Source organism: Gouania willdenowi, chromosome 17, assembly GCF_900634775.1.
Source record: "Gouania willdenowi chromosome 17, fGouWil2.1, whole genome shotgun sequence".
Classification (NCBI taxonomy): domain Eukaryota; kingdom Metazoa; phylum Chordata; class Actinopteri; order Blenniiformes; family Gobiesocidae; genus Gouania; species Gouania willdenowi.
In genome coordinates this window covers 8,009,734-8,032,044 of record NC_041060.1, presented here as the reverse complement: position 1 = coordinate 8,032,044, position 22,311 = coordinate 8,009,734, and the positions used below count along the sequence as shown (strand labels likewise).

The window sequence follows — 22,311 nt, the reverse complement described above, 5'->3', positions numbered from 1 at the left end:
GTGAGTGAAAAGAGATTAAAATGATTTAATGTCAACTTTATTCTCAATATTTTGACTTAATTCTCAACATTACAACTTTATTATTGACATTTCGACTTTATTCTCAACATTTCGACTTTAATCTTGAAATTTCGACTTTAATCTTGAATTGCCCAGAATTATTTTCTCCATCAACATTGGTCCTAATCCTCTTCTGTTCCATTGTATGCTGACTAAAGTTTGATATTTAGTTTGAGTCAAAGGAGGACAGTCTGCTCATGTGTTTTCAGTTTGAAAGTTGGAGACTTTATTTTATTTTATTTTGCTAAAAAAATCAAAACTCTGCAATAGTTTCACAGAAAATGTTTCTTTTTCACTTTAAATGTGTTTAATAGACAATTAAAATCATGTTTTCTTATCCAATACATCGACATTTGTTTTTATGTGAGCAGTAAAAGTATCGGTATCATATTGGTTTGAGAAAAAGTGTCATTGGTGCATCTCTAATAATTTTACATATTTCTCCAATAGCAACTAGACAAACACCAGTCATTCTCTGCTTTTGTCACGTCTCAGTGTAGACTAACCTTCCTGCTGCATGACGGGTTCATACGATAAGACGTACTCTTCCTGTCCACCTGTAAACACACACACAAACACAAATATGGTCAGTCAAACACATACACCAGCTAAATTTGAAAATAAGCAAGTGAGGAATAGCAGAGCAGGAAGAGGAGGATGAGGGGGGATGGAGGGGAGGTGAATGAAATGAGATTAAATTGATTCTGGGAGCCCAAAAGTGTTAAATTCAACAGTGTGGGTTTTAATGACTGTAAAATCTCTGGTGAAGGAATCTGTTTCAGATTTGATGGTTCATCTGATGAATCCTGGGACGTGGATCGATGCTTCCTGTCTTGACAGTTACCGTGGTAACATGGTTAAAAAGTAAAATGTGCTGCAGGTGCCTTTTCGAATAGCAGAATATACTTGTGTCAGTTGGGGGCGCTAACTCAGCTCTCCTCAGTTGTTTAATTGTGTGCACGGGAAACGTTTCACATGTTAGGAGTTTTTTCCAAAAACTTTTTTTTTGAAAGCATGCGCCAGCATCAAACAAATGCAGTGCAGGATTTACCTTTCCCTTCCCTCATATTAAAACTGTAACTATAAGCCAATACGGTCACTATTATTAATGACACTTTATTTATTGTGAACTGTGAGAGAACAGCTGGATCATTAAAAACTACAAGTTTGTCTAAAGATTCATTATTTTAAAGTTTATTGGTATTAAATCAGACTACAGACACCCACCAGACCCCATTTTTATATCACTAATTTTTCAGATTAAATGTGTTTTATGATCATGTTTGTTATACCGTGTTACAAATACAGAGTAGCCAGTATTAGTGCACAAAGTGACAATATACACCAGCTCAGATTTAATTTGAACTACATTATTTTAGAATACAACTGAGTTTGTGAAGGGTGTTTTAATTTACCAAATAATAATACTTTAAGATATTTGAGCTTACTGCACTATATACAGTATCAATTTCTGTGACATTTTGTATTGATTTTTAAATGGGCACAGTCGATGACTAAAAAAATATAATTTTAGTCAGTAATTAAAAAAAAAAAAGATTTATAGACATTTTAGGCGATTTCATTTTATTATTATTATTATTATTATTTTATTTGAAAAACTTTGATTTAAACATCCCTTGTCAGTAGGTTAATCAAGTGAAATTTACCTTTGCCAAGGAGGTATTATTTTCACTTGACTTTATTTGTTTGTGTCTGTTAGCAGGATTATGTCAAAAGTATTTAACAGATTTTGAGAACATTTTAACCAAACAGACTTCATGCCATAGAAGATTCTATTAAATCTGATCTGGATCAATAATACACACTGATTCTGAATCAGTTTGAAAACAAATCCCTATCGGTCACAAAGCATATTTCAATAAGCTTCAATAGAAAAAAGTGATTTAATCTGCATTTAACAGAAAAGTGTCAGATTTTCTTCCTGTATGAATACATTTCAATTGTGAGCAGATCATGCAGATCTTTGTGTCCACATCTCATCCATGCACTTTTAGACGGTGTTAGCAAATCAATCGTAGTGAACTCATGCTGTTACTCTGTTTGTGCTGCTAAAGCTAACTGGTGAGACAGTTATTATCACATGACGGGGTTAATCCGCTCGTCGTTAGTGCTTCCTGTTGGCGGCGGCGGCGGCGTGGCACACTTACGGTAGCTACTCTCACTATCACTGGCGTTAGAGGTCACATGTTCTGAAATCACAACAAACAAACAAAAAAACAGTGGACACGCCCAGTCAGCCATCGCTTTCCCATGATGCTTTGCCTCAAGAGTCACGAGGTCACAGCTGACAAAGAGTCGCTTTCTGAACTCAAACCTGTGTCACCGTAAACACGAATTCATCAAATACTCATCTTCATCATCAAGACATTTCAATACTTTTAGTTTTCTTCTTTGCTTTTTTTCCTTTAAACAATAAACACAAAAAGCAACATAGATCATCCCTCTCCCTTTATTTTTGTGCCTCTATGATCTCATCAGTCCAGTGACTTGAGTGTGTGGGACAAATCATTTTAATTTTGAACAAAGAGTAAATGGTAAGGGTGTAAGAAAAACAAAAATTTGGCAATATATCACCGGAAGATTATCGTAATGATCCAAAAAATGTCCAAATCAATTTTCTTTAACTCATTTTTTAAAAACAAAAAATACATTTAACCTATGCATAGCACATAAACGCCTGATCACTAGGTGCCAGTGAACCACATCAGACCTTGTTAAACTACCTCACTACTAAATGCTTTTTAGTTTGGAAGTTGATTGTTATTTTCATAAAACATACTGAGCACTTTAATAGATGTATGTGGTTACTTTATTAATAATTTAAAAACTTAACAGAATCTGTTGTAGAAGCAAAAGTTAAACTTTTTAGAAAAATGTAATTTGACAGTTTTTGACCACTGGTTCTTGATATTGGTATTTGAATTACAGTTCGTTAATAATTAGTTCTTGTCAATTTACTTGTCACAAGTTTAAAATAATGAAAATAAATTGTATTTCATATCATTTTGTAACTTGTAAAGGTGAAATTTCTAATTATTGATATTGTAATACTGTATATCGTATTGTTTAGTATCAGGATATATATCGTATTATCAGATTCATGGCGATGCACACCCCAGTAAGTGGTTAAATATGGCGTGTGCTTTCTTGTTGGACTTTTTCCTCGAGCATTTAACAATTTTTAAGGCAATTTTTTAAACGTATTTTTTCCAAAACAATCACAACAGGGAAAAAAAAAACAGTTTGTAAAATCTAAAGTCAAACTGTTCTCCTGATGAACTCTCAGAGTCAGTTAAACCCACAAAGTGTGAAAGAAAAAGCAGAACCACAAACACCCGTAAACCAAAATAATGAGCGACGGAGACAGTGGACAGATTAAAGCCCCGTCTGAAGCTTCCAAGATGATCTGTGGCGAGGAGCAGGAGGGAGGATGGAGAGGACTAGTCCACCAGATTTTTTTTTTTCACTCCTGTGAAATTTACTACCTCTAATAAATGAAATGTATTGCTTTCTGCACAGCAAATAGAGCTGGGCGATATGGACCAAAACGGCGATATACAATATGCAGAAATTTTTAACTCAATAAAGTCTTACCATAAAAACAATTCTGAGTTAAAACACAGGCATATTTATTAACAATATGTGCCACTTTGGTTTTTTCTCCTCTAAGGGACAGCACGTGTGAGTGACGCACTCAGAAATCCATCCAACTGTGTTTTTCATGCTGTACTGAGAAGTACCAAAACCAAAGCCTCCTAAAACTATTATTTTTTATAGAAAGAATATATCAATATAGGCGATATTGTAATTTTCTATATCACCAAAATAGAAAACTCGATATATCTTAAATCTCAATATATTGCCCAGCCCTAAGAGCAAATACAACTGATCTGTCTACATATGAGTTACATGGTGGATTCTACATCATATGGATATCAGGTGGACACCACATGGCCTGATGGGAGTTTTTGGAGGAGGAGTCTATGAGCGGTGGAGACACACTTACTGTGGCCTTTGGACAGCATGTCGTCACTGTTGTCCTGTGGTCAGCAGAGCCAAATAAAAAAAAAAAAACAAAAAAACACAACCACAAAAACAAAAGTTACTGAGATACAGCGACAGACAGTGAGAGCAGAGGAAACACCACCGCTTCGCACGGCTCCAGGGCAGCCATTTTGGCTCGAAGGAGGAAGCGGAAGGACTCCCATCGACTAAAGATCATTAACCGATTTAAAACAAATCACCAATTAATTGGGATGAACAGTGCACACGTGGAGCCGCTGCCAGCTGATCTCACTTCCTGTCGCCGACCATTTCAGAAGGACCCAGACTCGCGAATACTTACGGTCAACGTCGCTGGTCTCCTGCTCGCTCGCTTCTTTGCTCTTGTAGAAGGGAAACTTTCGGGAAAAGAGGTTCTTTTTACGCTTGTCATTGAGAGACTGCTGAGGAAGAGGAGGAGGATGATGGTACAATAAATAAATTAAATAAAAATTAAATAAAAAGGAGGAGGAAGAGGGGGAGATGAAATGCTAGGGTGTGTAACGGCTTTGTCTTTTAAAGGGAACTTCCACTGTTTTTACAAATGTGGTCTAAAACCTTTAAAATGTACAAAACACATTATTTTGCGCCATATTAATTGCATTACCTTTTAGAAATGGGACTACTTAATCATTTTAGATGATGTCATACGGCCCCATCATCTCATTGTTTTCTATTGGAGTGAATCATTCAGCCTAATTTTTAGATCATTTAGCAGCTTTTTCAGTCAAAATGCCAACTTGTGCTGCTTTTGGTTGTTCCAAATAATCAGGAAAAATTACAGATGCCGGTGTAAATCTCTTTTATTTACCGAAAGAGAATAAAAACAGTTGTGACCCGAAAATAGTCTGATCGCTATGGATGGGTACCTTTCACATTGAATCGGTATAAGTACTCAACCGTACCAATTTTCGGTACTTTTGTATGGTAATAAATTGTAAATATTACCATATTTATGTCTCATATTATATTAATAACAAACTTTAACAAATATATATTGTAATGTAGCAAAATTTGTTTTACAAATTTCTTCATCATGAAAACACTTAACTACAACTATGCAATGTTTTTTTTTTTTACAATACACATTAAAAAGCAGCTCTATGTGACAGGACTTTACATTGCAAGTATTTCTCTTGCATTTGTGCACATAGTTGAAAAAAATGTGTGAACGGCAAAAATGAACTTATTTATAGCTCGGCCGAAGCAGAGCGGCTGTACCCGGTCTGCTTCCTGAGTCTACAGCTCTGGAAGTGGAGTCATTGTATCTCTGGTATACCAAAAGAACTGAGTTCTCGTTCTGTGTTACTGCTAGTGCCAGAGCTTAGTTGGTTCTAATCCTGTTTATCCTAAAAACCATGTGTGCCGAGGAGCCTGTTTTGTTTATGTTTATTCGGCCCATGCAGCTGCGAGGTGAAGGGAAAATGTGATTAAAAAGCGGAGTGAAGCACTCCCTTATATTTTCTCTTTATTACTGGACATTTCTTGTCTGTTTCAGCGGGTTGTTGGACACAGGAGCGTGTGTGTGTGTGTGCACCACAAAACTGAGAAATATCTCAGACATCGCTCTGAAGCACTTAGCAGCTTGTTCTCCAACTCTCTTGTAGTCGGTACATCACGCTGTTCGGAGTGAAGCTCACATTTACACTGTCATGTTTCTGCGTGAAGTGGTGGTTCGGCAGGTGCTCGGTCTGCAGCGCATTTTAAAAAGCAGAGCCATACTTTCAACTTCATTCTATCAGCCATTGCTGAACCCGCTGCGACTGCAGTCATTATGCTATTGTGCGTGCAATGTTGTGTTCAGGTACTGCTTGGAAAACTGCTTACTCTTCCACTCACAGTCACAAGGATGCGTTTTGGTACCGAAACATGGTACCGTTTAATTTTACATGAATCGGTACCAGGTAGCGAGAAATTCCTTCAGAATTTGGTTGATACCTTTTAAAGTACTGAATTCGGTACCCATCTGTAGTGACTGCAAGGGGCAACAGTTCCAACTCTGTGGTTTTGTAGTAGACAATGAAGCAGAGAAGAAGAGCTCTCCTAAGGGACCTTTAATAACGCTCTGATGTCGGAAGTTAAGCTGTGGAAGATACAAACCCTCAAAGCAGAAGTCCTTTTGGGTGTGAGTCCTTCAACAGACTCATTTTTAAAAGTTAATAAAACAAACATGGTGCATAATAATGTGTTTTGTTTGGCATACATCTTCTAATAACTACATTTCAAAGGCTTTTTGGCCACATTTGTAAAAACTGTGGAGGATCCCTTTAAGTCTGCAGTCAGCTAAACCCACTGCAACATTATATGGAAACTTTTTACAAAAAGGTGAATTTGCATGTTCTCCCTGCACAGAGTTAATTTAGGTTGTCTGGAAAATTCTGAATTAACTAGTCTACCATTTCTCTGCCTGTTACGGACCAGTAAACTATCCCAGGACACAGATTACAGATGGACTACTTAGGCTCCAACATTGACTTTTATTTTTTCTTGTTTAATTCAGAGCAGCTCACGCCTCACAGAACTGAAGCCACCCGGAGTCAAAGGCTCGAATGCCGACCGAGCAGCTAACTCGCCCTGTTTCCACCTCATCATCACGTACGTGTGTGTGTGTGTGTGTGTGTGTGTGTGTGTGTGTGTGTGTGTGTGTGTGTGTGTGTGTAGAATCAGAGTGACAGTGTTTCAGAGGACGTTGCTGCACAGCGACAGTGAGGAGAGCAGATTAACATGCTAAAGACATGCAGAGTTAATGTAGAGTCTACAAGGGTGTCAAACTAATTTTAGTTCGGGGGCCAAATACTGACCATTTATCTGAAGTGAGTTTGACATGTGTGATGTAGACGAACTGATAGAACTCCGACCTATTTAATCTAACATAATCACACTGATTTTAGTCAGCTTTGTTGCTTCTCAGCTGAAGTGTCAGGTTTTTAAAATCTCTCAGGTGTGACTAGACTGACGGCCGACACTGGTAACATCACATGGTGTATGTGGACCTATCACAGCAGGACAGAAAAAGAGCAGAAAGGTGAGAGGTGGAGAGGGTTTGTGTGAGCAGCAGACAGTCAATGTCAAGCGTTTGTCTCCATCTATGGAAGAGGGGGGTGGAGTGGAGGAGGGACTTCGGGGTCATGCTTGGCCTCCCCCCTCAGTAATAAGAGTTAAACAGGAGAACAGGGCGGGGTGGGGGTGGGGGGTGTGGAGACGTGTGTTAAAGCGACACGTGGCAGTGCTGAGGTTTTGGTGAAAAAGAGAAATGCTGCACACGTCATGGACATCATGACATCATGCTGTTAACCCACGCACTGGTTTAGTCACACGTTAGTGGGAGGAGATCAGGTGGCAGCGACGAGGACACGCACTTCAACATCATGATGCGTGTGTGTATGTGTTGAGTAGAAACATTACAGAAAGAATCTGACATGAACAACCATGCAACAACTACAGGACGTCTTCATCCCTCTGGAGTTCATCAGCACATAACTTACACATGTTCCCTGGTGGCAATGAGACTTATTGAAAGAGTCAAATAATACTAAAAAAGACTGAATCTTGAATAAGAACAAGCACAATGTGAAAATGACTAGAACTACATCAGCTTGCAGATTTCATTTTAACCCTTAAATTATCCTTGGAGTCAATTTGACCCCATTCATTGTTTATCATTCAAAAAATAGTAGTTGACTTTTTTATTTTGCTTTATATTTCATGATATTTTTTCAATGTGCTGAACACAAATTGCATTCATTGGTGTTCCTCTGGGGTCAATTTGACCCCAAGCTGTTTTAGCGGTGCAAAACTTGTCTGTCTGTGACCTTACATCCCTGAAGGTGATATCATCAACACAACCAATAGGGTTCATTCTCTAGTGGTCATTAATGCTGTCAGTAAATTTGAGAAGATTTGGATGAAAACTATTCAAGATAAATTAATTCTAATTTAAAAGTTTTGGCCTGATGGTGGCGGTAGATAACAGGTCAAGGTTTCATTATCAAGGAGTTATTTATGTATTCAACAAAATAAACAAAATGCCTGACACAAAAACTTGGTCAATAATATTCTAAAAATCATTTTCTGGAGGCAAATAACCCTGGGGTCTCATTGATTCCAAAGATAAATTGTGTTATAATGTATGTATGTATGTTGTAGTAATATTTGAGGATAAAAGGAGGGTTAAAGGCATTTCTGAATGCCGAGCACTAAATATTTTTTCAAAACTCCAGTGGGATGAAGATTGACCAACTAGTTCTATTTGTGTTTTGCTGCAGTGATCACGTTCACACGTCACAGGGAAACACAGTTGATCCACTCACCCCGCGGTCTCGAGACTTTGCATTGAACTTCACCGTCTTTAGCCTCGCTCTCTCCTTCTTCTCTACTCTGGTTTTGAAAACAGATGAAAGGTCAATTAATCTCTGAAAGTACTACTGGTTGTTGAGATTCAAGAATCAGTGATCACTGTAATGATTCATCCATTAGATCGATCAATCGATATATATTCCTACGATCCAACCACATCGATTTGTGCTCGGCAAGTTGGCCTTCCGGATGACACTAATGAATCAAAAATCATTCTAAAAGGTAATAAATTGATTGTATCACTATAAGAATATAACGCATTGGATTTAAGCATGTCAGACTTAATATGGATGTGTTTTAAAAGCGCTTTTATTATTAAAGAATTTACGTTACTCTGTCGGCTGTCTGTGACGTCATGCGGCACGAGCCAGCAGACAAACAAAATGGAAAAGCCGGCGTGCGAGAAATTATCAATCCACATTTGGGTCCAGCGTGTGGAAACACTTCGGCTTTAACGCAGACAGATATTCAGTGTCAGCCATCGACAACGAGGACCTTCTGACTGCATTCACTGGAGCAGCAGCAGCAGCGGCGGTGGTAGCGTTACCTCGTTAGCATTAGCTCTGCAGAAGCCTCAGGCTCACCATCAAGACAAAATGAAAAGTATTACGTTGAAGCACTGCTCATTTAACCTGAACAGATCTTGGCTGCACTTAAATTTTGATATTAATATAATATAAACAAGCAGAAGAGTCAGGTAAACCTAATATGTATTTTTATTAAAAACACATTGAGTATTGAAAATGAAAGCAGAAAAGTGAACATCCTGTTAATTTAAACTGAAGTGTTGGTTGGACTTTATTTAAATAAAATGTGAATACATTTGACAACCTATGAAAGTGCACCTGTACTGTCCAATATTCAGGTATTTATTTCACTCACACTGGTTGCATTTTTATTTTGGCTAAAAAGTTATTGAATTGTTTTGGATCGAATCGTTTTAAATGAACCAATATTGTCCTTGAATTGAATCGGCAACACCAAATTGTGATTCGAATGGAATAAAACAAATCGTTACACCCCTAGTGATCACTGTTAACAGGTCGACAGCATGGTCTTTAACCTGATGCCAGTTCAATAAATTGTCAGCTAAATAGAATAATTTGTTTTTTGTCCATTAATGAATGTCCTCCAATAAAGTAACCATTTTATGTGAACCTGTTTTTTTTTTTTTTTTTTTACTTGACTCACCGTCTTTTGCTGGGGATGACCCCCACCTCCTCTACCTCTCCCTGCACCGTCAGTTGTCGAGCCTGCCACCACTCGTCGTCTGACGCGTTCACCACATGAAGGACGTCGCCAAACTTGAAGTTGAGTCCCTGACTGGGTAATCCAGAGTCTCTGCTCTTATCATAGTCAAATAGAGCTCTGCAAAGAAAAAACAACACAAACATTTAAAAAAAGAAGAGCAGTGGGGGAGAGCAAATCTCCACCAAGTTTAAAGGTGCAAAGTCGCCAGAAGGTGGTGCTGTAAAACCAGCCAAACATCCACATTATACTCCAAAACTTGTTCTGAATACTGTATCCACAATACTTACCGGATCATCTCCAAATTAAACTCAATCTTTTCTTTTTTACTATGTCTATCAACTTAATTATTTATCCAACAATATATTAACACTAAAAAAAAGTTATACTGTATAATAACCTGTTATCTAACACCATGATTACAAGTCCCAAATTAACAACACTGTTTGTCTCAATATACCAATAGTTAAATGTAGTGAAAACTGTCAAATAAGAGTCTCTGCAAGAGTGATTCCCTTGTTGTCATCTCACCTGACATACAACGACCTCTTCTGACTCATTCGCAGTGATCCAGATCCTGAACTGATGCTGCTGTTCATCATCTGCTCTCTCAGATCATGGATCTTTGCCTCAAACCGGCTGTACTCTGTCCATTAATGAAGAGAAAACAAAAACGTAGACTTAGAAAATGTTCACCGTACTCTGATAGGACTCAATGTTTAACTAGTTAAATCGTATCACAGACTCATGTCAGTTCCGATGGATCAATGTTTTGTGTGTCTCTTGGGGTTGAATTTTAAAAACGTTTCATACTTTAACTCTACAACTTTGGAAGTTTATGATGTAGATAAAATCATGCCAAAATAACACATTCAACAATTCACAAACAAAGACAGTGTGGTTTGCAAATACAAAATATAATTCACAATCAAGTGCATTTTGTTCTGCAAATAACAAACATACCCATCAAACAAAGAGCATGTGTTTCTTCAATTACATGTATGTGCTACGACGGGTGGTGGTACAAATTATTGGCACATACCAATGTATAAATGGGACCCATTACCCCGTACGTGTCACGGGGACGCCAGGTCGTTAGATCGGAATGCAGTTTGGTATGAATACTCTATGAATGAATATGATGACACGTTCTGAGCCCTTTTTTTTTTTTTTTTTTTTTTTTTTTTTTTTGTTTTTAAATGGGGCCTGGGGCCCCACCCCCCATTTCCAGTAATTTCCAAATTTATGGGAACATAGTCATGTGGTATATCGTTTCAAAGGTAATTCAATGTCGATTACGATTATGCCTGACACAATTCGATTAGGGGACCGAGGGACCCACCCCCCTTTTTTTCGTAAATTTCCATTATAGTTGTTTTCTCATTTATTTGTGAGTCAAATATTGCGACAGTTGGTGGTACCGAATCATTGACACATACTAATATATGAATGGGGCCCATTATGTGCTGCGGGGGTGCCAGAGGCCCCCATTTTTTCACTCGTTGGAACCAAGTCATTAAACTGAATTCTCGGGAATGTGGTATGTGCTATTCGGCGTGGAGACAATCCGCGGGCCCGGCCGTAGTTCATCCGAACTTGTTATTTAATTTGTGCAAAGCATGTAAAGTATTTTGTGGAAAGTTGAGTTTGTTGAACAAATTGAGACTATAAGATTTAAGTCATGTGATAAACTCATGGGAAAATTGCCATCCTCTAATTATTGTGGAATTTCATTGAATTTGTGTATTTAGAATCAGAATCAGAATCTGGCCAGGGGAGTATGAATACACACGAGGAATTTCTTTTGGTGACCTGTGCTCTCTCAGGTAGTGTAACATTAAATAATAATAATCAACTAGAATAAAGAAAAATAAAGAAATAAAAAAAGAAGTATAAACATAAATATAAGAGTAGTTAGACTAATATGTGCAAACTAAATAAAAATAACAGATAATAATAATAATAATAATATTTAGAAGGGCTAAGACACAGTATCTGAATTATTTGGTAATTTACACAGAAATTCATGTTTTTTCTTTCTAATGTGGGCCGAATTAGATGGTCCAAAAGACTAGATTTGGCCCCGGGGCCTTGAGTTTGACAAATTTGGTTTATGCCATGCCTCCTCCTGATGTTACCAAGTTTTGCTGATGATACACTGCAATATCCCACATTTTTAAGTGTTAACACTTTTTTTTTTTTTTAGATCAAGTCAGGGATTGAAAAAAATTGTATCTATTTTTTATCTATTTGGTTATTTTTTAATACAAAAAAGAAAAAACATTTGTTGCCAATGTTTGCATAACTGTCTCAAAAGTTATTATGCCTCAGTGACTGCTTGAAAAAATGCATAACTGAATTCTATACAGTAAATTACTTTAATAACGCTTTTGAAACTAAATGTCTCATCATAGTGTGTGTCTTACCTTCTGGTCTGTAGTGAGCAATGATGGTCACCGTCTGCCCAGCGTTCTTTAGAGCAGCGGCGGCCTGCTCATGGGTGGCATTGCGTAGATCCACACCATTAACCTGTTAGAGCAGAAACCAGGAAAATACTTTTACTCAGATGATGATGTCCAGCAATTGTGTCTGTATAACTAAAGTTAGCAAGTCAGAGATCTTTCACTTGCGAAAGCAATGGACTGTTTGAATAATAATGTTTCATTGTGACTGTAGTCACGTGTTTGAAACATACAGACACAAGTCGGTCTCCTTTCCTCAGCTCCCCACAAAGGTCTGCTGGTCCCCCAGCGAGGATGAAGGAGATGAAGATGCCCTCTCCATCCTCACCACCCACAATGTTAAAGCCCAGGCCTGTGGCTCCTCTGTGCAGCACCACCTTCCTGGGCTCCCTGTTTAAAGACAAAAGTCAGCTTTAGTGTCAATTCTGCTGTATGCAAATGTTGAAAAAACAAAAAAAACAACTAAATAAAGAAATTAAACAGGAAAACAAAACATATAAACAAAAAAAAAAAAAAAATGCATTTTCAAATGTTTCTAAAATATTGATTAGAGCACAGACAGTTTGTTCATTTACTGATTACTTTCTCATTTTAAATTTTAATATTAATTACCTTAAGGTAACTTCAACAGATGAAGTATTATAGTGTACACACGGACATGGACATAATGCATACATTATTTGCAACAAACCAAGGCAATTTCTTATATATATATATATATATATAAAAAAAAAACACACTACTAAAACAACCAAAGAGAACCAATTTCTATGTACAAATTAGTCAGCATACAAAGTGATCACTATCAATAATTACTCTTCCACTCCTGATGTTATATTATTTAAACATCTGCTGATAATCCCAATAATTATATCGAAGATGATGCTTTTTTGTCTTGTTTATGTTAAGATTTCAATTATTCAGACAACTTTTTGGGAGGGCTCCGTTTAGTATGTTAGTGGCGTCGGCTGATTGTTTTAATGTGTTCTTACTGGGCAGCAGACGCCTCTGAGGAAGACTGAAGGTTAGCAGTCGAAACATGTCAGGAGATCAAAGTCAATTTCCCAAAAAAAGTTGTCTGAATAAATGAAACCGTAACTTCTTTGAAAAAAGACAAAATGAACTTGCTGGAATGATTGTTTATCAGACACTAACGTACTAAACGGAGCCCTCCCATCAAGTGTTACTGTCGGAGCAGGTTTGCACCAGTAGAGGGCAGAGAAGCTCAGAGTTACTTAAACACCTGTTTTGTTTTTATTGTATCTGATGCCTCTTGGTCGGTTGATTCGTGGTTTTAAAAATGTGTCTTATCATTTTTATGCTGACGATATCCAGTTGTACTGCTCCTTTAATGACTCAGAGTTTCACTTTTTATCAGAGTTCTTAGATTGTATATCCTGTATCAAAAACTGGTTGTCATCAAATTATCTCCAGATAAATTCAAACAAAACAGAAACTCTGATCATTGCTCCTGATAAAAACATCCCTCTAATTAAAAACTCCCTTGGTGATCTGGGCTCATCTGTTAAAACCAGCCTCAGAAACCTTGGGGTTGTTTTTGATCAGTCCATTTTCTTTGGAGGGACATTGTTGTCAATTGACTATAAACTGTTTTTACCACCTGAGAAATATCTCTAAAGTGAGGCATCTATTATCAAAATCAGATCTGGAACTGGTCATACACGCATTTATATCATCTCGTATTGACTATTGTAATTCTGTTTTTACATGTTTTAATAAGTCGACCCTAAACAGACTCCGGATCATTCAGAACGCTGCTGCCAGACTTTTAACTGGTGCTTCTAGAACATCCCACATCACCTTCATTCTTGCTACTCTGCACTGGCTTCCAGTTAAGTTTCGCATAGAATATAAAATATTAGTTCTCACGTTCCGAGCATTACATGGTCAGGCCCCTAAATATATCTCGGACTTGTTGTGCCCCTACTCATCAGGGCGATGCCTTCAGTCTTCAGGTCAGGGTTTCCTAAAGACCCCAAAAACTAAATTTAAAATGAGAGGAGACCTGGTGTTCCAGGCTGTAGCTCCCAGACTCTGGAATAACCTGCACCAGTCTCTCAGGGAGCTCAACTGTGTGGTCACTTTTAAAAAACTGCTGAAGACTACACTTTAGAGAAAAGCTTTTAGTTAACTGGATTTTAATTTGTATTTCTCCTTTATTGTTGCCGTTCTTATGATGTTTATGCGCTCTTGTTTTATTATTCTATTGTGTTGCACTTGTACTTTTACCACAACTCTGTACAGCACTTTGTGATTTTATCTGCAAAACGCGCTTTATAAATAAACTACTTACTTACATTCTCTATAAAACCAAAGAATCCCTGTCTGTCTGTCTGTGCATCTGTCTGTCTGTTCCTGTGTGACCTGAAAGTTTCAACATGGCTGCCGCTTGGTTCACTGGTGTGCAATGTCGGATTTGTTTGAAATGCAATGATACCGTTGATTAATTATTTCATAAAATTGTCTTCCGCCACCGGAGCTGAGCCACTAGTCACATGCTCGCCAGAGCCAATCACTGCATGCCGTAGCCACGAGCGCACCAGCGCTGAGACAGGGGGACTCAAGGAACGGTGTTTCACGGCCGTGGCGTGGAGCTGGAGGAGGGTGGAGGCAGAGCTGCCATACCACATGGCCCGTGCGGAGGACGACTGGGTCAGACAGGTCTTCTTGGTCTCACTGCGTGGCGTGGGGTCTCTCTCTACACCACCGTAGGGGGTGGCGGCACATACACACACCGCCTCACGGGAGGGCAGAGGAGTAAGCACTAGGCTGCAGCCAGGAGGAACTGCCGCCCTTTAAATGACCCTCACTAACACAAACCCTAACCATTACTGAATAATTTCTCATTCTAATAAAATCATCACTGTGCTACTACAGCCGTCATTCTCTATCTAATTTACCAATTTGTGTCTTAAAACAAATTATTAAAAACTTACGTAACATGTTTGTTTAAACATACTAAGGGTTTGTGAAATCAAAACTGAGGTGAAGAATGTTCAGTACATTAATTTACAGTGTTTCTTTCTAGACTCACCGAGTGACATCATCATCTCCCAGCATGCTCTTCGGGGTCGGGGAGTAGCGTCCCGAGGATGCTGGCGGAGGGAGGGGATGGCCCAGGAAGTTAGAGGGACTGATATGGTTCTCCATGTGCTGAGAGTATGCTGAGGAGGAAAGAAAAATGGAAGAAAAAAAAAAAGAGAAGAAGTATCAGTTTGGACAAGATAAGCTGCCGGCCTGTGATTCCTCGCAGCAGCATGTGTGTGTGTGTGAGTGTGTATATGTGGTGTGAGTGTGTGGGTTTCATTCCCTACAGCTCAGCCGTACCTATCAGGGTCCTGTTACCACCAACGGCAGTTTTCATCGAAGGGGTCGTAAACTAAACTACTCACGGGAAATAGAAGCTGCTCAGATCTCGATCCGTTTACAGGACGTGTGAGACAAATTATTTACAACTTTTAGGGAACACATCAAACATTAAAAGCATCGCTTACAGTACAATGTTGGTTCTGTTTTGATCAATATTTCCTGCTGTGATGAAACATTAAAGAAACATTTTGTTTCCTTTAAAAATGGTCCAATCATATCTGACATTAGTTGGGAATTTTTGTGCAATTGAACTTTTGAATTTTAAGCTAAATACGTTTAGCCGTTTCTTTATCTTTTTTTAATGGGAACAATTTATCATGTAATTTCAAAGACTGGAGACAGGCAGAAACAAATGCTGAGTTACTGCATGGCAGATCTGGGCAACAAACACACAACATGACTCCTAAACTACACAAAATGGCAAGCAAACTCCAGAAAACACACAACTACAACAGATATACACAAAATGATTCCAAAAACTGAACAAAACATGCCAAAAATGCATCAGAAAAATACTGAAATAAAAACAAATACACAAAATGATTCTGTAAAAGTAATATGTATACCCCAAATAATTTTCCACTAACGTTTGGCTGTTCCTTAAGTTTTAAAGAAAGAAAACTAATGAAATGCGATGGAGCGATGTTTTATCTGATCCCATCTGACCAATGTATTAAAACCTAAACAGAGCATGACGAGAAACGGCAGCGTCATCCAAACAGTGCCCACAGATCTCTCTTACTTCCACAACAGATGCAGCAGATCATCATTAGACGTTACCACAGTGTTCCTGTGCTTCAGCTAAGGCGTGCACAGCAGCAGCCGCTGGGGCTTGTAATGCCGCTCAGCAGTCTCTGATTGGATTTTTTTTTTGCACGACCTTCACGCGTCTTAACCTCAGCAGAAGAGCTCAGTGATAACACAGAGGTTAAAACAGAGAAAGGGGGGAGGGGGCGTCCTTGCTTACACACAGGACCAACAGTTTACACACAATGAGCAGATTGAAAAAAGGAAAAAAGGAATATTTCTGAAATAAATAATTTTTTGTACTCTGGAAAACATTCTTCAACGTCTATCCAACACAAACGTGTCTCCATGTTATGCTAAAATAACAAATATCCACTATTTAACTACAGCTGTAACTTTAAAGGCCCCAAAATATCTAAACTGACCACAATAGAGTTTAACATTTAAACCATCCATGTGTTATCATCTCAAAGCATGAGTTTTATTTTTTAAATGCACAGAATCTGGGACAAGGTCTTAAAAATAAGTAGGTTATAAAAAAAAAAAAAAGGGCAACTGGTGGCCATATGGTCCTGGTCCTGGTATTGTGCAGCCGCCAAAGTAAACAAAAATGACTCAAAAAACACAGAAAATGATGAAAAAATACACAAAATAGCAAATGTACTCAAAATGACTCTAAAAAACATACAAAATCGCGGAAAAAAGACAACAACAATATACAAATTTTCTCTAAAAATGCACAAGACAACTACAAATATACATAGAAATATATAAAATATACAAAAAAAGACCACAGAAATACAAAAACACACTTTTGTGGCCACCGCTGTGAAAAAAATGTGCCCACCGCTGGGTTAGATAAATAGGTACTGTATGCTCGTGTGATTGTCCTGTAGAAAACTACTAAAAGGGGCGGTATTATGCTATTTTTCACCATCTCCATTTGTTCTAAGAACCGAACAACATAGTATTGGACATTTATTTTCCCTGAAAACTCTGTTTTCTAGAGTTTTAGCCTCTGAAAAGTGACTTTCTGAGAAGTTCTAAAAAATCTCTAGCTTTGTTTCCATTACAGTTTATCGCAAATTAAAAGCAATACTTCTACATTTTCGACAAAGTAAAATTATGCTTTGAACGTGTTTCCACTTAAGGTTGCTTTGATATTTGAGTGTTTTTTCCTAAATTCAGGTGTATTCATTACCAGTTTTTATTGCACTTTTTAGATTTTGCGCAATTCCAAGGGTGATGGAAGCCCAGCTTCTGGTGATCTTTTGTGTGTTTCTTAAACTTGTGTTGAAAATGTGTTACTCACAGTTGGTGAGGTCGGGCGGAGCGAAGCTGTCGTTCATGAAGACACTGTTGGGTTTAGCCACTTTCAAGTAGACAACATCAGGAGTGTTTTTCAAGGCAGTGACGGCGTGTTCGTGGCTCACCTCCTCCAAGCAAGCGCTGTTCACCTGAAATAGGAATAAGAATATTATACAGTGCTTTTCAGGACTCAAGCACGCTGTACAATATTTAATCTACAATACAAAGAAACAGACAAATTACATGTAATTCAGACAAATTATATATAATTCAGACAAAATAAAACAACAGTACAATAAAAAATTAAAAGATAGATTAAAATGGTGAGTTTTTAACAGTGATTTAAAAGTTGAAATGACGCATCGTTAGTATATAAAACTATATATGTACTCAAAACACACAAGAGGCTTGCAGAGGAACGCGTAAACACAGAAATCACTGCTAGCAGGATTGGGATCAACTACATTTTTCACTTACAATTATGTCTTTAACTATCCATGTTCAATTACAGCTCAATTATGATTACGTTGACCAGCCCTTTCTCCAATTAAAATTAAAATTATTATTTTCCCCTGAAAGTCAATTACAATTGTTCTCAATTACTGAAGTTAAATCACAATTAATCACAATTACTGAGCCTTTAATAAATAACCCCAAACTTAACGTCCTCTTGTGTTAGCTTTCTGTTAGCATCTCTTATGATAACGTGTCAGTTGTCTCCCATATCATAAATCAGCTGTAAAATACACAAAAATATTATCCATCATCTAATTTGTTTTTCATCTCTTGATTTCCTTCCTTATCAATGAAAATATTGGTATTAATATTTGTGGTGTGGGTGTCTGAGCCTGTTTTGTGCCAGCTACCCCTTAATTTCATTTTTCTTTTAATGGTAAAATGACCCTCAAGAGAACTAACAGGTAAACTTGATATGAAACACATAATTGTTAACTACATACAGTACGCGTAAGCCATAGAACCTTAACACGGTTCAACAGTTTTGCGTTTAATAAAATGACATTGGAAATGACAGTTCTTATAAAATGTTCATGCCAATTATAATTACAAAGTACTTGATCAGAACTCAATAACAATTCATTTATGATTACAACAGCAGCCAATCTGTCCAATTACGAGTACTGTTATAATTGCGCCATAATTGTAATTAATTAAAATAATTGTTATATAATAATCAATTAATTATATTTGCAGTTAATCACCAATTACAATTATAATTGACCCCAACCGTCACTGTTAGTGTAAATTTAAAGTAAAACAGTTTATTTGTATGGATAAACCTCTTACTGTAAATCCTAACAGCCATAGAAAAGAAACGTTTATCTAATTTTAGTTAAGTTAGTACAGGCTTTTATGTATTTAAATAATTTTAACAATGTTTTCATTAATAGAATAAAAAGTTGGGCATAATCACTCAGAACTGGTAGCATTAGGAGAATATTACATAAGACTCAAAATGCATTAATGCTTCATCTGAGTGTATTTTCAAAGTTTGTGTTTTGTTTCTCCTGAAGTCAAAATATTTCTTGTTGAAATACATCATTTGGTTTTCCAACTAATTCCAGAAAACTGAATAAAAACTATTTCCAGTCTTGGTTAAAATCTGTTCAGGTCACATGTTAGAATTAGATGTTCTGAGCTTTGTTGACCCTGCAAAAAACTACTTGAAGTCATAAAATCACTGGAGTGTATGACGGGAAGTGTAGCAGCACTGGTGGTAAAGTCATTAGTACAGTTGAGTGATAGTATAGCAGAATAATAAAGGCTTCTCACAGCCAGCAGTTTGTCTCCAATCTGCAGCCTCCCGTCTTTGTGTGCAGCTCCACCTTCGATGATCTTGGTCACGTATATACTGTTGTCTCCTGGGATGTGTTGGTTACCCACTCCTCCTGCTATACTGAAGCCAAGACCTGCAACACATGAACCAGGGGAGAGGATATTCAGATCAGGAGATAGAGCAGAAAGGGCTTGGTAGTCTAAAAACTCATATTAATTAAAAGAAAAAAAAAAAAAAAAAAAAAAAAAAGAGTCTTTCGAAATAAAGTGACATCACAAAGAACCAGCTGAACATAACTACTGTTAAGTAACTTGTTTACAGGTCATATTCTCTTCTTCTCATCCTTGCTTCCGCTGAAGGAATTTCCAATGACAGTGGAATCAAAGCTTCATGTTATAATGAGTGATGCCATTTACTGCATCCAGACTGACATTTACCAAATAACAGCGGAAAAAGCAGATCATCATGGGAAAGAATTGGCAAAGCCTGGAGCATTTTGGGACTAGTGTTGTTCCGATACCCTTTTTTTTTTTGTCCTGATGCCGATAACCAGTTGCATAGTATCAGTCAATACAGACAATGCAGTGTTTAAAAAAAGATATGACCTGTTTTTCTCCAAAAATAAGATCCTTAAAATCGCAGACATTTTCCATCGTTTGTATGGACCTTTGTTTGTTTTTCGGCAACATAAAAACACTCCACGATTGGTTCAGAGTGGCATCTCTGGGGCCATTAGCGATAGCTTGCCTCGGCATGCACTGAGCATATAACCATACGTGTTTCTGTGATCAGGAATAGGGATGTGAATCTTTTGGTGTCTCACAATTCGATTCCGATTCTTATAATTGCTTTAGTCCTGTACTTTGTCGGTTTTTGTTGTTATTGTTGTTTTGGTTTTGTGTTTCTACTTATATTGTTTGACTTGCAATTAAAAAAAAAAAAAACCCAGATATTTGAAGTTTATGAATCAATTCAGAATTGTGGATGATTAGAGTCGCGATCCTTATGTCAATCAATTTTTTCCCCCCACCACTAATCAGGAGTCAGGGCAAAGTAAAATAGCATGTACGGTTTCCCTGGTTTAATTCTATGGGACATGCGTTTAGGTAGAATCTGATGAAAGACAAATTTGTACAAATAAAACTATATTTACCATTTACCAATTCTTAATGCAGGGGTGCTTATCGTGTGTGTCTCACACCCAATGGGTGAGACTTGAGAGCTTTGCTAGTATATTAGTGAGTACGACTGCTAAGACGCCCCTCCTCCCTCTCTGGTCTAACTCTCCGTCCGGTGTCACGGTCTGAAATTAAAACCCTAACCTAACCCTAACACAATCCAATAAACAAATAAAACACGTGTCCATTCACTTTGAAAACAAAAATAAACAAAAATGAATTTTTTTTTTTTTTACATAGCAAAAATGTATTTTTCGGTAGTGTGCATGTGCGCGCATGCGCATTGATGTGCATAGAAAATCTCAGTACGATGTGAACTCAGACCATGACACCGGTGTAACCCACTGTGATTCTGCAGTGATTTCAAAATACAATGAAACCAAAATGAGTAAAAAATAATGTGTAAAAAAAGGTTTCAGGTCGAACAGACACTGCGTCAGGGAAATATTTGCTCCACACACAGACAGACGGTCCTTGCTTTAATAGAAGGATTTACATTAATGATGTATTAAACCTCTTAAATTTTTTTTGTGTTTATAGATTAAGCAACCATAACTTATTCTGGGGAAAAAAAGTGCTTAAAAGCATGTTTGATATTAACAAATTATCAATCAACATTACAAAAACTAAATGTATGATTTTTAGCAGCAAAAAAGAGGTATTTGAAGAAATAAAAATGGAAATAAAGGAATTAAAATTGAGTGTGTTTTTGGGGCTCTATAATTTGTGTTGCCTCCAAGATAATTTAAAGGCAAAAATATCACCTGTTTCAGTCTTATGTTTTATATTTCCAAACTGCGATTTATGTTTGAAGATTTTTGTTACTGAAAGAAATAAACTGAAAATTAAGTTTTTTTTTTTTTTTTTAAATACTTTGTAACGGTCTTAACATTTACATGATTACCAATGAAATCCAAGATGTTCAACATGTTGTTTTGATGAACTTGAGCTGCAATATGTTTAAAGTGCTTGAAGCCATCCATATCCAGATTTCAGAAGAGACCAGATCTCCTGTATCCATCCGCCATCCCAACAAAGAGTAAAAGGAGACAATTGAGTGCCAGTATTTTAAAGAAAAATAAAGGCATTTCCAAGAAAAGGTAATTCCTGGATGTTTCTGTGGAAATAAGGTTCTGTTAAAGTGATATCTGAACCACTGTCCACAACTCTGCGTTTCATTTAAAAGCAGCAACAAGCCAAAACATTAGAACCAATCAGAAGTGGAGCAAATGATGGCCTATTTGTATTTGATGTATACAATATGTTTTCTTTACTACAGGTTGAGTTTGGACTGAATTTATATCATAAATACTTTCAACTTGTAAAGAACACAACAAAGAGTCCCCAACAAACCACCACCACAACAGACTATTGTCTGAGGATATCCAGGTGGTTAATTGGCTTGAATCCATGTTGGTGCTACATAGTAGTTTCATACCTTTGGGTCCTTTCACCAGTTTGATCTCCATCACTTTCTCAGAGACAGGTTTTCTCCTGCGGATGTAAAGCCGTACCAAGGAACCCGCTTCCTTCAGCGCCTCCACAGCTCGACTGTGGGTCACATCCCGAACGTCCACCTCATTTACTCGCAGGATAATGTCATTCACTCTGAAACAGAAAAGAAAACATTTGATGAAGCAACTTTAAATCAACACAATTTTATTCATTTAATTAAGGAAGTTTAATTCTGCTGTCATTTACACTA

General features: G+C 37.3%; 1 protein-coding gene across 19 annotated transcripts in view; it reads right to left on the bottom strand.

Moving 5' to 3' along the window:
• dlg1b (discs large MAGUK scaffold protein 1b) overlaps positions 1 to 22,311 on the bottom strand; it is a 126,496-nt gene that overhangs the window by 6,047 nt on the left and 98,138 nt on the right. For 11 of the 19 annotated variants that reach the window (XM_028473660.1, XM_028473665.1, XM_028473667.1 and 8 more), the window contains 12 exons: positions 22,045 to 22,214; positions 19,425 to 19,561; positions 17,638 to 17,782; positions 15,244 to 15,373; positions 12,422 to 12,578; positions 12,153 to 12,255; positions 10,258 to 10,372; positions 9,670 to 9,846; positions 8,433 to 8,499; positions 4,427 to 4,526; positions 2,229 to 2,270; positions 567 to 617 (listed from right to left, as the gene is read on the bottom strand). In XM_028473660.1, the coding sequence (XP_028329461.1) occupies positions 567 to 617; positions 2,229 to 2,270; positions 4,427 to 4,526; positions 8,433 to 8,499; positions 9,670 to 9,846; positions 10,258 to 10,372; positions 12,153 to 12,255; positions 12,422 to 12,578; positions 15,244 to 15,373; positions 17,638 to 17,782; positions 19,425 to 19,561; positions 22,045 to 22,214 (1,394 nt within the window). Of the gene's footprint in view, positions 1 to 566; positions 618 to 2,228; positions 2,271 to 4,087; positions 4,122 to 4,426; positions 4,527 to 8,432; positions 8,500 to 9,669; positions 9,847 to 10,257; positions 10,373 to 12,152; positions 12,256 to 12,421; positions 12,579 to 15,243; positions 15,374 to 17,637; positions 17,783 to 19,424; positions 19,562 to 22,044; positions 22,215 to 22,311 lie in introns of all 19 variants that reach the window. The other 8 variants (XM_028473661.1, XM_028473679.1, XM_028473672.1 and 5 more) reach the window with 3 other exon arrangements.